This window comes from Musca domestica, unplaced genomic scaffold (assembly GCF_030504385.1).
Source record: "Musca domestica strain aabys unplaced genomic scaffold, Musca_domestica.polishedcontigs.V.1.1 1, whole genome shotgun sequence".
NCBI lineage: Eukaryota > Metazoa > Arthropoda > Insecta > Diptera > Muscidae > Musca > Musca domestica.
The window spans coordinates 41,041,171-41,055,949 of NW_026712114.1; the positions used below are offsets into that span (position 1 = coordinate 41,041,171).

At 38.1% G+C, this 14,779-nt stretch overlaps 1 protein-coding gene across 1 annotated transcript; it reads right to left on the reverse strand.

The window, feature by feature from the left end:
- Positions 1 to 10,154: 10,154 nt before the first annotated feature.
- LOC131806038 (uncharacterized) lies at positions 10,155 to 13,394 on the reverse strand. The gene has a single exon (XM_059130103.1). It carries the CDS (start codon positions 13,392 to 13,394, stop codon positions 10,155 to 10,157), a length of 3,240 nt encoding a protein of 1,079 aa, XP_058986086.1.
- Positions 13,395 to 14,779: the final 1,385 nt, after the last annotated feature.

The following is a 14,779-nucleotide window of genomic DNA, read 5'->3' on the forward strand; positions in this document are numbered from 1 at the left end:
AGTTGATTTTTTATTTAATTTTTATTATTTTTTTATTTAATTTTCTTATTTTTTTTTTGTATTTTCTCTTGAGTCCATTTTTATTCCCATTGCATTGTTGTCTTCTCCTTTGTTACCTTTCAGCGTGTCAATTGCTTGGATCATTATCAAAGTTTATTTCGCAAATAAACATGATTTGTACGGCTTGGAATTCTATATTGCATCCATCGGCTGTATAATTTGCCCGGACACTTTGCTTATCAATTAATGACCCATGATTAGCCTCCAAATTTGCCAATATCTCATCCGTGTGAGTGTAGAGCGGCGCGGCGCGGCGGTACCTGGTGTTGTTGATTTATTCATAAAATTGTTTTCTCTTGGTAGTTGGTTTCTTCAATGGATCTCCTCGGTTGGCCTTTGTTTTAGTGTTTTTTTGTCTTTCGTACTGTTCGTCTATTGCAAAATAATGTTGATTTGTTGGTCCCGAACAGTGGTTTTGAAGTTCCAAAGTAAAATACGAAATAAAAAATGTTTATATGAAAAAGTTGAACAAATAGCAGAACCAACGGATTTTAATAATATATAGCTTCCATGTAAGGGTAACACCTAAATGGATTTTCAGATTTGAGACATATTTTTTAACCAACTTGGCAGGCATACGGAATTTTAGACACGCGATGGCTAAAAGCTTACTTCAAAATAATTTCAATATAGGCTGGTCACTTGGGGGATAAAAAGACGTAACTTTATTATTTTTAGAGACTTAGTAGACATTTCTTTCACTTTCCTTCCACTGTATTCCAATTGCCTGTTTTTAGCCATTGAACCCCAACTATTGAGTTAATGCCTTTGTCGATCTGCAGTTGGGCCAGACTACTGCAACCGACAACAACTGCAGCTAACAAAAATATAATGAGAAAAACCTGGTTACGAAAGCCTGAAGAAAAAAACTTCCGCATTCATTTAAGATCATTTCTGTCGTGTCTGTATAGCTGCCACTACTACTTTGCTGCCGGTGCAACATTTTGTTGTTGCTTCTATAAACGTTTGATTTTTGTTTAAGTAGCAGAAGCCGATGTTGGTTGACTACCAATAATTTACAGATTTGGCAGTATCATTGCAGTCTCTTATTTCATTTGGAAAAAATCAACTTCCCATGGGATTTTATAAATATGAATCAGAGATATTTGTTCATATGTATATAGAAACATTAGTTGTCTTTACTGCTTTACAAATTTCAAGGATAATGTCAGTGAAGGACAATTATGCCTTTATTGATGAATATTTTTTTATACCCCCACCATAGTATGGAGGGTATATTAAGTTTGCCATTCCATTTGTAACACCTCGAAATATACAGTGTAGACCCAACAAAGTATATATATTCTTGGTGGAAATCACTCTAGCTTCCTAACGAAATGAAGTAGTTTGATAAAATTTTACTCATATGTGTATTATGTCTGAAGGACTTTTGGTATTAAAAATGGACCATAAAGGTTTACGTTTTTGTATAGCCCCCATATAATGATAATTCCCTATTTCCGGTATTTTGGTGATTTTAGTTCGTAATGGATACTACAGCCTACGACAGTAAATTGTCCGCGCAGATCCACGTTTTCGCAAAGGATACTTCGCAATGGATACTACAATCTATGACAGAAAATTGTCTCTGTATTTCTACGTTTTGGTATAGCCTCCATATAATAGTACCTCCCTATATTCTGTATTTTGATAATTTTAGCTACATTATTCACCGAAATTTTTTTTTCTAGTTTCGCATTTGCAGGTCCACGTCGTCTTATAGGCCCTAACATAAAATTTAATAAAATTTTAAAGAAATCTTTAACAGATTTTTTTTATTTAATTTTTTTATTTATTTATTTATTTTTTTTTTTTTTTGAAAATTCACAAATTCGTTGCAAATGGTGGAGGGCAGTAAGAGTTCGGCCCGGCCGAACTTAGAGCTTTTTATACCCTCCACATTGGAAAAGAGGGTATATTAACATTGTCATTCCGTCTGTAACATCCCTAAATATTCGTGGTAGACCCCATAATGTATATATATTCATCAGCATAATCAACATAAAATTCTAAGTCGATTTAACGATGTCCGTCTGTATGTCTGTCCGTCTGTCTGTTAAAATCACGATACAGGCCACATTATTTGACGTAGAGCGTCAAAATTTAGCAGAATAATTTGTATTGTGTCTAGGATGGTTGGTATTGACAATGAGATATATCGGTCCACGTTTTGGTATAGTCCTCATATGACGATACCTCCCGATAATCAGTATTTTGATGATTTTTGCCACACTTTTTCACGGATTTGTCTGAAAATTGGTATTTGTAGGTCATAATGGATCCTAGTTCGTGTGGCGAAGCATTATATGAATAGGCCCACGCTTTGGTATAGCCCCCATATAACGGTACCTCCCGATATTCGTATTTTGATGATTTTTGCCCATTTTTTCATGGATTTTTCTAAAATTTGGTTTTTGTTTTCCGGAGATTTTGGTGGCCATGGCGTGCGCTGGAAATTAAGCGAGGAACCTCATTTTGTAACCATTCTTGGGTGGCGCGTGCTGAGTGCGATAATGCTGAGTCTTTTTGGAATGTCCAAAAGATCTGCGGCCAGAATGTTTGCGTGCCCAAGGCTTTAATACACCATCCAGAATATTTTCGCCATAATATTCGACATTGATTCTGATGCCACTGTCGATTAATATGAGAGCGACCATCGGCTGTTATGGCGGCCCACACCATCACCATGGCCGGCGTTTAAGTTCTGGTGGCCAACCGAAGGTTCAGATTTTCAGCAGTCCTCTTTGGCAAGTAAACACGATCATTTTGTTTGATTACAAACTTCTGGACAACGAATGTTTTATCATCGGAGAAAACCAAATTCGGCAGTTCACCACTTTCGGCCAAGCGAAGCAACTATTTAGCTCATTTGAGTCTATTTTCTTTCGGTTGCGGTGTAATTTTTTGCACTTCTTGGAATTTCAATGGCTTTACCCCAAGCTCATTTTTCAATATTTGCCGAATGGAATATTGCGATATGTTCAGCCCACGAGCCATTTTTCGGCTACTGCGACGCGGGTTTCGATCAAGTCGCTTCTTTACGTTTCGAACCATTTCTGCTGATGTTGCTGTTTTTTTTTTCGTCCACTTCCTTGACGTCGGGCTACGCAACCAGTATCACGGCAACAAGCGATGGCACGAGACACAAAAGATTTATTTACATTTAAATGCTGGTGTGCTCTAAGGATAGCCACTTGTGGTTTTCCAGGGAAACATAAAGAAATCACTTTATCACCTGAATGAGAAGAGAAAACCAACCGAACGGTTTGGTTGTTGATTCAATTCTGTTTTTATTTAAAATATTTGTTCCTTACGTACTACTGAAACTAATCTAACTTAACCTAGTCGCAGCCACACAATTGTTCTTATCTATTCTAATATTGAATGGAGAACATTGCAGGGCTGCTTTACATTTCATTCAAGTGATCTTGTGCATCTACTGAGCGCATCGATATCTGTGCGTGTGGGTCATAACCTTTATTATCTGACACATTATCGTATGCGTCAGCGCACAAGATCACCGAATTGTTCACATGTGGTATTTTATGGCGGCTGGGAAATATGTAATTTTTGAATATTTATTGTTTATTGCTAGTTTTTCCCAGCGCCTCAACCGCACTCAAAAGTATGTACAAAGTATTTTGTACATTCTCCCGGGCGGCTTAAATGTGCATGTTTATAGTGGACTGTATTTTTTATAAAGTTAACAAATGGATAATATGGAATATTTAAATATAAAGATATGAAAGATTTGAAAAGAAAATTTATGCGTAACTATCTATATATGTTGAAATGATATCAGGTAACCGCTTCCAGGAAACGACTCCAACGTTTAATCCAGCCTCTCTTGCCGATACCACCACCTTTATCTGCTGGCTTCATTCTCCATACCGCATTCATAGTCCATCGATGCAGACCGCCATCATTCACGTCGGAAAGGATTACCATTGGCTCCATGGTACGCTCTGCTTCCGTTCTTAAGGTTAATGTTGGTTTGTAATTGAGTTCTCTCTGGTAATATACTTCCGAAACCAGAGACATTTCTTGGGCTTTTTCTAATTCATCGATGCATTCTCTTCCTGCAAATTTACCACATTCGTAGACAATTTTTGGATCTTCTGTGCGTGGCAGCTTTTCTTCTTTTTCCTCTTCTGCAATAAGACTATTTATTACTTTTCTTACAGAATGTTCGTCCTCATTGCCATTGCATCGATTGTTTTTTAATAAATTGAGAGGTTCCTCCGGAAATGGTTTTCTATATGTCAGCGCTAACACGACACCAGAATATTCTTCTTCTTCCCGTTCCTCAGAATGAGGACTTGCCGGTGGGAATTTATTTAATAATTGATGTGAGGATCTCCATTTCCCAAAATTTTCATCCAAGCATCGAATTGGTTTGATTTTCACAGAATTATGTTCCTCTTTTACATCTGCCAGTTGTTTGGACAGGTCATCTCTCTCAGCTTCCAAGACTTGCCGCGCTCTTTCCGAGTTAGCCAATTTTTCATTGACTTTCTCTAACTTCGTTTTCAGATATCGCAATTGATCTTTCTGAACACGAAGTTTTTTTTCGAATTGTTCATCTTTGGCCCGCAGATTTTCTTCAGATTTGGCGAGCAGATATTTTTCGTGGGCCTTCGCATTTCTCAATATCCTTTCACTTTTTTCAACTTCGATTGTTAGTTGAGAACGCAGTTCGCTTGCTTGTCCCTGCAGAGATTGTAACTTGTTTTCATATGCTTGCATTTGTTCGTGCAAACCATCTTCTAATTCTCTGTCGTAATCTTCCTTTGTTTCGACATAGTTGAGTTGTCTGTTTTCTTCCACTTGCTCTTCCCAAGTTAAATGGTCATATTTCAGCGAGAGTATCCATCGTGATGGAGGTTTCATCGAATCTTCGATTTCTTCATCGATGTCCAAGCCTGTGTAATTGCGACTCCGGGTTGCTAAAAGCTTCATTGCTGATAACATACACATATCCACATCACAGGACAATATCTTCATAAGGGTTGGAAGATATTTTTGGTGTACCCTCAAGTACCGTCGTAACTGGTAATATGTGTTTTCTACCAGTACCTTCCATGCCGCGACGTGTTTCACCTTTTCAAAGGCTGACGTCGACGTTAATAGCTGGAAATAGTCTGCCAAAGTGGTGATATTTTCTTCCATTTTTTTATTCATTTTTTAATTTTAATGTTTTAGATGGGACTATTTGTCCTCTTTTCAAAACTTTTTTATATTGCCTTCTTGGCTTTTTTCGATTTTTTGATTTTTTCTTTTCCAAAATTGTATATTTTTTTGTGGGACTGTTGTTGTCCTCTTTTTGTTATGTTTTTTTTTTTTTAGTTTGCCCCGAGGGTCTTTTTTTATATTTTTAAATTTTGCCTTTATGGCTCTTTACAATTTTATCCCTCAACGGATTTTTATTGGTAGCTATTCTCCTCTTTTTTGAAGAATAGCTACTTCTGCTTGTAGTGAGTCTCTTACCACTGGTGGGGGAAAACTCCTACTATTTTCTTTTTGTGGTCGCTAATTCGTTTCACTTTGACAAAAGTGAAGGCTCGATTGACCAATGAATGAGAAAGGAAAACCAACCGAATGGTTTGGCTGTTGATTCAATTCTATTTTGGATCCTGCTCGGAGGATCAATGTTTTTAATGATAAGAATAGAGTCCAATCTATCTCTTCGATTGTCAACTCTATTCTGTTTTCGGCTCGACTGGAGCAATATTTAGTGAGAAAAGAAACACGACCGCTTCGTTAGGGTGTTATTTCAATTCTGATTTTATTTGGTTAAATATTTTTCTTAAGAGCTAAGCTGCAATATTAATCTTAGGGTATCTTATTTTTAGAACAACCTCCACTTATCTTCTGTCGGCTGAGTGCATTATCACTTGGGCATTGCCTTTATTATCAGTGCACCCCAACCGTTCACATTAAGTGTCATAAACTATGCTGCACTTATTTAAAACACAAGTGTTTTCCCGATATTTATGACTACGGCAATAAAATATTTTATGATCGAGCATTGTCTATGTATAGATTAAACTAATGTAAAAATTATGTTCATATTTCTATGAACATTCTCCCGGCCGGCAATATTATCTAGACATTCGGTACGACTGGAAATTGTATAGCAGCAATATGTTTTCTAATTATCATTTTTCTTATAAATAGAATTATGAGAATTATGGATATTATTATTACTAAAATAAATGCAAAGTGTCCGGACAAATAATGGAATTCTAACCCTCTTAACTGGATGTTCTCCTTCTTCAAGTCATCCACTAGCTTCTTTAGTTGGTTGATCTCTTCATGATGATTGACTACCACATTGCCTAGGGGTTTTATAACATCCTTTTCTGCCTGACTCACGTCCTTTAAAAGTATAGGGTGAAATTGGGATGTTATTTTATTCCTTTGTCGATGGACTGCTACCAAAGTCACTTTATCAATCCTAGCCGTGCAGTCCGCCTCCAAAGATAAAATGCCTTGCTGCGGGAGTTCCATGATGACTTGCTGTTTTTCAGAGCACTTTATATGAGCCGATGCATTTCCGAAAATCTTAAAGAGCCAATTTCCTTTGTGCCTCATTTGTATCCAATATGGACTTTTCTCCACTTCATCATACGCGCAGTTTAGCTTAATGTGTGGCCTCAGTGGTGCTAGTTCGCAATTGTTTGTAATGGCATCTCTCCAAGGGAAGTTCTCTTCACATACAATTTCATCTCCCAATGTTCTTTTGCATTCGTTCAGCATGGCTTGTGTCAGGTAGTGAAACGAATCTAATTCGAAATTATAAACGATGTATGGTGCCTTTATCCTCGGTATCAATACCGTACCCTCTTGCTCAAAGGGAATTGGAATTACTCTGTAGACTTGAGATGAATGCCGATTGAATAGAGGAATCTTTAAGTCGATTATCAATTGTGAACCGATGAACATTCCATGTCCCCTCATCAAATGTAGTTCTGTTCCAGTGCTCTTACCGGGTAAAACATATTTAGCGGGTAGCTCATTCCGAATTCTAGCTACCTCTGACTGCAGTTGTTCCGGACTTATAAGCACAGGGTGTACATGACCATTATTTGCGTCTAACAATATCTCCAAACCTTCTTTTTGCACCTCCTCACATTCTTCTATGAGTTCATGCATCTGTTTGGTGATCATAAAGAATCGAATTGATTCTCTATAGACGAAATAGCTCTCGTTCATTGTGGCGCTTATGTTCTCAATTTTACACTTTATTTCCGTAAAGTGAGAATTGACTTCCTCTGTCGTTCTTTTCAGCAGGTTGATCGTAGAATCAACTACCGATGTCTGCTTTTTCGTTAGTTCTTTTAGATCATGTTGGTTGGCTAATAAGTTTCTCATATTGCTTTCCATTGTCACGCGGTCCTCGTCGTCCATCACTCCGAACGCCCAATGCTGAAAAGACCCTATGAAATTCAATGGAGCTCCCCTTCTATGTCGTTTATCTTCCCTCAAGAATAAACGGTTATTCGTCTTGATTTTGTTAACTTTATACTCCATATTGTTTATGACTGACCAGCATTGATCCTTAAATGTTTGGAGTCTAGGGCATATCTCCTTCGAGGTGTTTAACAACCTTGTTGCAAGCTCCAGTGTCTCTAAGTAGGGTTTCATTTCAAAATAAACAACCATGTTCCATGAAGATGTGGCCATATGAATTTGTGAAAATGGATCTAAGTACATTGCCGACGAGCTGTTCAATTCTTTGACGGAAGATGCCTTAGTCGACATTACCAAACAAAGATTCATAATCATGGTCAGCATCATTGCAGGATTTCGCATTAGATTCGGTAACCGCCTTGTTGTATTCACTGACATGGGTTTTTGTTGCAGATCTTCTTGTATATTATCTACGTGCTCTAATGTGCTCTTATTTATTGGTCTCTTTAATTCTCCGTCTTGTGTTTTCACAGTTGCCACTCTTACAACCCCACCCTTTCCCGGATGTACATCTGTCACTTTCGCCAATGGCCAACGAGCTGGATGTGTCTCTTCATTTTTAATGATAACTACTTGACCCACTTCCAGATATCTATCCTTCTTCCTCCATTTCGTACGATTTTGCAAGGTCATCAAATATTCCTCCTTCCATTTTCTCCAGAAATGATTTTTTATTCTAAGTAGTAGTTTCCATCTGTTAACGCATGCTAAACTTCCTTCCTCGATTCTTGCCGGAGCCTCTAATAAAGGACGTCCAATTATAAAATGGCCTGGTGTTAAAGTGTCGATGTGTTCCGGGCTGCTATCTAGCTCGTGTAATGGCCTCGAGTTTAATACCGCTTCTATTTGGGCCAGCACGGTGCTAATTTCTTCATACGTCAACTTCATGTCACCAACGATTCTTTTTAGGTGATACTTCATCGATTTGACAGCCGCTTCCCACATTCCTCCGAAGTGAGGAGTTCCCGGGGGGATAAAATGCCATTTAACTCGTTCATTTTCCAAAATTGGAGTTAAATTAGAGTTGTTTTTTAAGGCTTCTATATAATCTTTGTCCAATTGTCTAGCTGCCCCCACAAAGTTCGTTCCATTATCCGAATATAAATCGCTTGATCTGCCTCTTCTAGCAAAGAATCGTCTAAGAGCTGCTAAAAATGCTTCTGTGGTAAGCTCGCTAACGACTTCCAGATGAACTGCTTTCGTCACCATGAAGACGAAAACCGCTACATAGCCTTTCATTGATTTAGTTCCTCTTGTTTTGGAACACCTTATTTGGAAGGGGCCCGCATAATCTATTCCACTATGTTGAAAAGGCTGGTTTATGTTAACTCTGCATTCCGGTAAATCCCCCATCAACTGATTTTTCACTTCACCTCGATAACGTATACATTTTGGACAGCTTCTTATACATAGCTTTATCCTGTTTTTTGCTCCAATAATCCAGTATTTTCTTCTTACTATGTTATCCATAATTCGAATTCCTCCATGAAAAGTTTCCAAATGAGCTTGCCGAATAATATTTCCTGCTAACATCGACTTCTGGATTATAATCGGATGTTTTTGATTATACGGCAACGATGAATATTGGAGTCTTCCTCCTACTCGCATAACTCCAAGTTTGTCCAGCCGCGGGTATAATGAAGCAATTTTACTTTTATGATCTACTGCTCCTTCCGATTTTAACTGACTCATTTCGGCCGGCCATTCAAGCTCCTGATGTATCTTTATTATTGCCATTTCTGCTTCCTCTAATTCGATCGCTGTCAGATGCTCACATTCTGTTTTAGTCCCTTTTAATTTTTGAATAAATCGCCGTATGTAGGCCATGACTCTTATTTGTTTTCTAAATGATGCAAACTTCATTACTTTTTCATAGACGCTATTCTCAACCGCTGATATTCTTGTCGTTACTGCCATTGTTGTCTTCGGATTTGGTTTGGGCCATTCATTTTCCTTTTGTACTAGCCATTCAGGTCCATTCCACCATAATTTATTATCTATTAGTGTATCGGGAGAAACACCTCTTGATCCTAAGTCTGCCGGATTCTCTTTTGATTTGACATATCCCCATTTCGCCGCCGGGATTCGTTGCAAAATATCCACCACTCTGTTTCTTACAAATTTGTCTTTGTTTTTTGAGTTGTTTATCCACGCTAACGTAATCATTGAATCACTCCATGCATATACGTTTTCCGCTGATGTCAAGGTATTCCCTATCTTTTGAAGTAGCTTTGCTAGGAGATGTGCCGCACTGAGTTCTAATTTTGGAAGAGTCTTGGCATTTTTTATCGGATTCACTTTGCTTTTTGCTGCCACTATTGAAATTTGCGAATCTACCTTCAGATACACTACTGCTGCGTATGCTTTTTCCGATGCATCCGCAAATCCATGAAGCTGTACTGTACTGGACGGTCTTATTTGATACCATCTTGGTATTTTCACATTTTTCAGAGCGTGGAGATTTTGCTTGAATTTTCTCCATTCAGCTCCTAGACTTTCTTCCAATGGTAAGTCCCACTCCATTTGCTGCTTCCATAAATGCTGAATGAACAGCTTAGCTGTTATTGTAACTGGGGTTAGCCAACCCAACGGATCGAAAATCTTTGCCAAACTCGACAATGCTAATCGCTTCGTAATTTTTCTTCCTCACCTATTTGCATATTGAAGGTGAAACAATCCATGGTTGGGTTCCACTGCAACCCTAATGTTTTCAGGCACTCATCTTCTTGTATATGTAACACTTCGTTTTCCTCTCTTCTGTTCACAGCATCCAAAACTTCAGAGTCATTTGCGATCCATTTCCTTAAGTGGAACCCGTAAGTCTCTAGTTCCTGCGTTATTTGCTTTTGAACTTCCCGACATTCTTCCTTGGAATTGGCTCCTGTTAGCAGATCGTCCATATAGAAATCCTCTTTAATTTTTCCAGCTATCTTTTGATTTTTGCATCTATTTCCAATTTCAATCAAGGATTTCACAGCCAAGAACGGAGCTGATGCGGTGCCATATGTAACTGTTGTTAATTTATATTGTTGTACAGGCTCGGTCTTGCTGTTTCTCCAAAGTACATATTGATATTCCTGGTCTTCCTCATCAATGTTTATTTGCCTAAACATTTTTTCCACATCGGCTGAAACAACGAATCTCCATGTCCTCCATTTAGTGATGATGTCGAATATATCTCTTTGTAATTTTGGACCCGTATGAAGAATGTCATTCAGCGATCTCCCGTTTGATGTTTTTGATGATGCATCAAACACCACCCTCACTTTTGTAGTTAGACTGTTTCCGCGTACTACTGCTTGATGCGGCATGTAATATTTTCCTTGTTTCATTTGATCTGCTTTCCCCATGTGTTTCATTGATATTAGCTCCTTTATGGTTTTTCTATATTCTGTTCCCAATTCTGTACAACTTTCCAGTCTTTTCTCTAGACTTAAAAATCTTGCCATTGCTCTTTTGTACGATTCTCCCAAAATTTTGTCTTCCACTAATGGTAGCCGTACTACAAATCTTCCCGAAAGATCTAATCGTGTTGTTTCCTCATAAAGTTTTAGGCAAAAATCATCTTCCGCGATCGTCTCTTCGCCTTCTATCTCCTCGATCTCCCAAAAACGCTCAATTGTTGTTGTAGCTGCAGACCTTATGTTGTTCGTTGCTGGCTTCATTTGTATTGTTCCCGATAGAATCCATCCTAACTTTGTGTTCTGTGCCACAATCGGCTCATCGTGACGAACTCCATCTTCCAATATTTGTGGGAAAAGGTCCGCCCCAATTACCAGATCGACCCTTTCAGACTTATTAAAGTTGGGATCCGCTAAACTTATGTTTCCCCATCTTTCAATGTTGTATTTGAAATTGTTATCCGGATGTGCTGATGCTAACTTCGGTAGAACTAGTGCCTCTGCTTCGATTTTGGTATCGCTGAAAAATCTTGGCCTTATCACCAAAAATACTTTCGATTTTGCAACGCCTACCATGGTTTCACCTAGACCTCTTAGTCTTACGTCTGTCTTCAATTTGGGCAGCTGTAGTAGTTGTGCTGCGTCTTCGGATACAGATGTTACTTGCGATCCTTGATCTATCAAGGCTCTTAGAGTGATGTATTCTCCATGCACGGACTTGACACGAACTTGGGCGGTAGCCAGGAGAACATTTGCAGCTGTATTGGTTGTCATTGCCTTGGTGTTGCTCGTTCCCTCCAGATGGATTAGGGTATTATGAAACAATCCACATTTCTGGCATTTACTATCGCTGAAGCATTTGTTTTCTTTTCCGTGCTTTAGACATTTAAAGCACAACTTGGCTGCCTTCACCCAACTGTACCTTTCGTTTGCTGTTTGTGCCGCAAATTTTCTACAAGTCACAATATCATGACCCATGAACATGCAAAACCGACATGGTCTTTTCTCCGTCACTCCAAGTCTATCCAGTTGTTTGTATGGAACTGGAACGAACTGCTTCCTGCCCGCCGAAGCCTCCAATGCTTGATATTGCTGTTCTAGAAAGTCCAACACATCCGCCAGCCTTTGTATTTCTTTTGATTTTTTTACATTTTGCTCATATTGAATGAGCCCATCCTTATCCAACTTTCTTATTATAATTCTTGCTAGAATCGGGTCTGCATGATCTAGCGGTATCTCCATAGCTTTTAATGCATGAATACTTTCATTCACGCTGTCCAATAACTTTCGAAGGCTTGTTGCTGATTGACTATTTATATTGGGATGATCCAAGACTTTGTCCACCAGTTTAGTGAATAATATTCTTTTATTATTATAGCGTTTCTCTAATAATTCCCACGCTGCCTTATAATTTGCGTCCGTAACTTGTAAATGCTGCACCAAACGAAACGCCTCTCCTCTTAGGTTAGTTTTGAGGTAGTATAGCTTTTGTACCTCCGATAGTTGAGCATTACCGTCGACCATTTTTTTGAATAAGTCGTGGAAAGAACTCCACTCCTCCACATTTCCATCGAAGAATGGAATCTGAATCCTTTTTAATTCCACTGTCTGAGCGGCTTCTTTCAGGCCACTTATCTTTTCGATTACATTGCATACTTTCGCATTCATTTTTTCTTCCACCTCTTCTAATTCGTCGTCTACTTCTTCCATTCCATGTTCGGTGGTTAGTTCCAAATGCAACTGTTTAATATCTTCGAACTGCTTTTCCCAAGAAAGCTTTTTATTTTCCAAAGCGTATTTGCTCATGCCCGAAATATCTTCTTCAACAGCATTAGAAAGTTTCAAGATCTTTCTTCTGAACTGCGATAGCACTGCGTTCTTCTTCTCAGTCTGTCTGCATGCTACGGCTTGCCTCTCCACTTGTTCCGTATCTTTATTTTGGTTGGATTGTTGTTTCAGGAACATCTGCTGAAATTCTTCGCAAATTGATGTTATTTGCTCCTGCTGCTTCTGCAGCAACATCTCCTGTAACTCCCGAAACTGTTGCTGCATTATTGCTGTATTGTTGCATTCGGGTGTATTCACTGCTCCAGGATTTTCTATTTGAATGTCTCCTGACGCTGTTGAATCCTCTGCTTTGTGAAGCTCAACCTCCAATTCTTGTAGCTCCTGTTTTTGGAACTCATTTTTCCTTTTTTGTATCAGCTCCCTGCTTTCCTCATAATAGTTCTGGATTCTCTCCCAGATATTATCTTTAAAATATGCGTCGTTTTTGGGCTTCATTTCACTCAATTTTGAGTGGTACAACCTTGCTTCGCCCATTTTGTTCTCCAATGAATTTAATGACGCGTCTAAAGCGGCTTTTCTTGTTGTTCCAGTTTTTACCTTTTCCGAAATATCAACTATTTCCTTAAGGATTGTTTGCTGGATTTTATAGAGATTATGTCTTTCTGCTGACATCTTGCTTATTTTTGTTGTGGTTCTTTTTTCGCTTTTTTATGTTGCCTTCTTAGCTCTTTTTTTTTTCGTTGGGACTTTTGATGCCCTCTTTTTGTTTTTTCTTTTCGTTGCTTTGATTTTTTTTTTGTTTTATTAATTTTTTTTTTTTTTTTTTGGCTTCTTTTTTGCAGTGAATATTATTCTAGGTCGTTGATTCTTTTAATTTTTTCGAAGGACCAATGAATGAGAAGAGAAAACCAACCGAACGGTTTGGTTGTTGATTCAATTCTGTTTTTATTTAAAATATTTGTTCCTTACGTACTACTGAAACTAATCTAACTTAACCTAGTCGCAGCCACACAATTGTTCTTATCTATTCTAATATTGAATGGAGAACATTGCAGGGCTGCTTTACATTTCATTCAAGTGATCTTGTGCATCTACTGAGCGCATCGATATCTGTGCGTGTGGGTCATAACCTTTATTATCTGACACATTATCGTATGCGTCAGCGCACAAGATCACCGAATTGTTCACATGTGGTATTTTATGGCGGCTGGGAAATATGTAATTTTTGAATATTTATTGATTATTGCTAGTTTTTCCCAGCGCCTCAACCGCACTCAAAAGTATGTACAAAGTATTTTGTACATCACCCTTGAATTCCATCACGAATAACTTTTTTTCTGGAAACTTTTCACCAAAATGCTTTTGTACACTTGTAAACAATATAAAGTTCTGTCACTGGAATAATTTTAACAGCTGTCGGAGGAGTTGCTTAGAAATGACATCAGTCTGAAGTTGTTGCAGTTTTTTCATCTCACCCTGTATATTGAACCTATTTTGATTTATATCTGATATCTCGTCTTTTTGCATCACTATAACGGTCAGAAGTGACTTGTTCGTGTGTTTTTGGTTTCGCCAAGATTAAAAATATTCGCGGTTTAATGGAAATTTTCGCATTTTCTTATATAAAAGTTATGGACTATTTTACCCGCTAAATATTGTTCGATGTCCATCCAAATTGGTAGGATTCTGTCCAAAATTATGGTATGTAGAGCAACTGTAAAATCAGGAAAATCCATTTCAACACCTAAATATTTTGTGATCATCTCCAAAAACAATGGGATTCTATTGTAAACCCAACCCCACCTCCTTTTTCAATTTTGTGAAGATCGGGCCATAACTGCGACCGATGGCGTGATTACAATATATATATCCTAATCCTAAATGTAATATAAACTGTTTTGATTTCAATGTACAGATAGTCACACAGAGTTGGTCAAATTCTGAAAATCCGGCTTTACGAGGTCATTGTCTGCCCTAACAAGGACTTTGTTATCATGCTGTTTCCTATAAACATTAATTAGCATTCTACTTAAAAATCATTAAAATGCAAAAACCTA

Excerpts from the sequence above, each read along its gene's own strand:
- LOC131806038 (XM_059130103.1), bottom strand. The coding sequence starts at position 13,394 with ATGTCAGCAGAAAGACATAATCTCTATAAAATCCAGCAAACAATCCTT.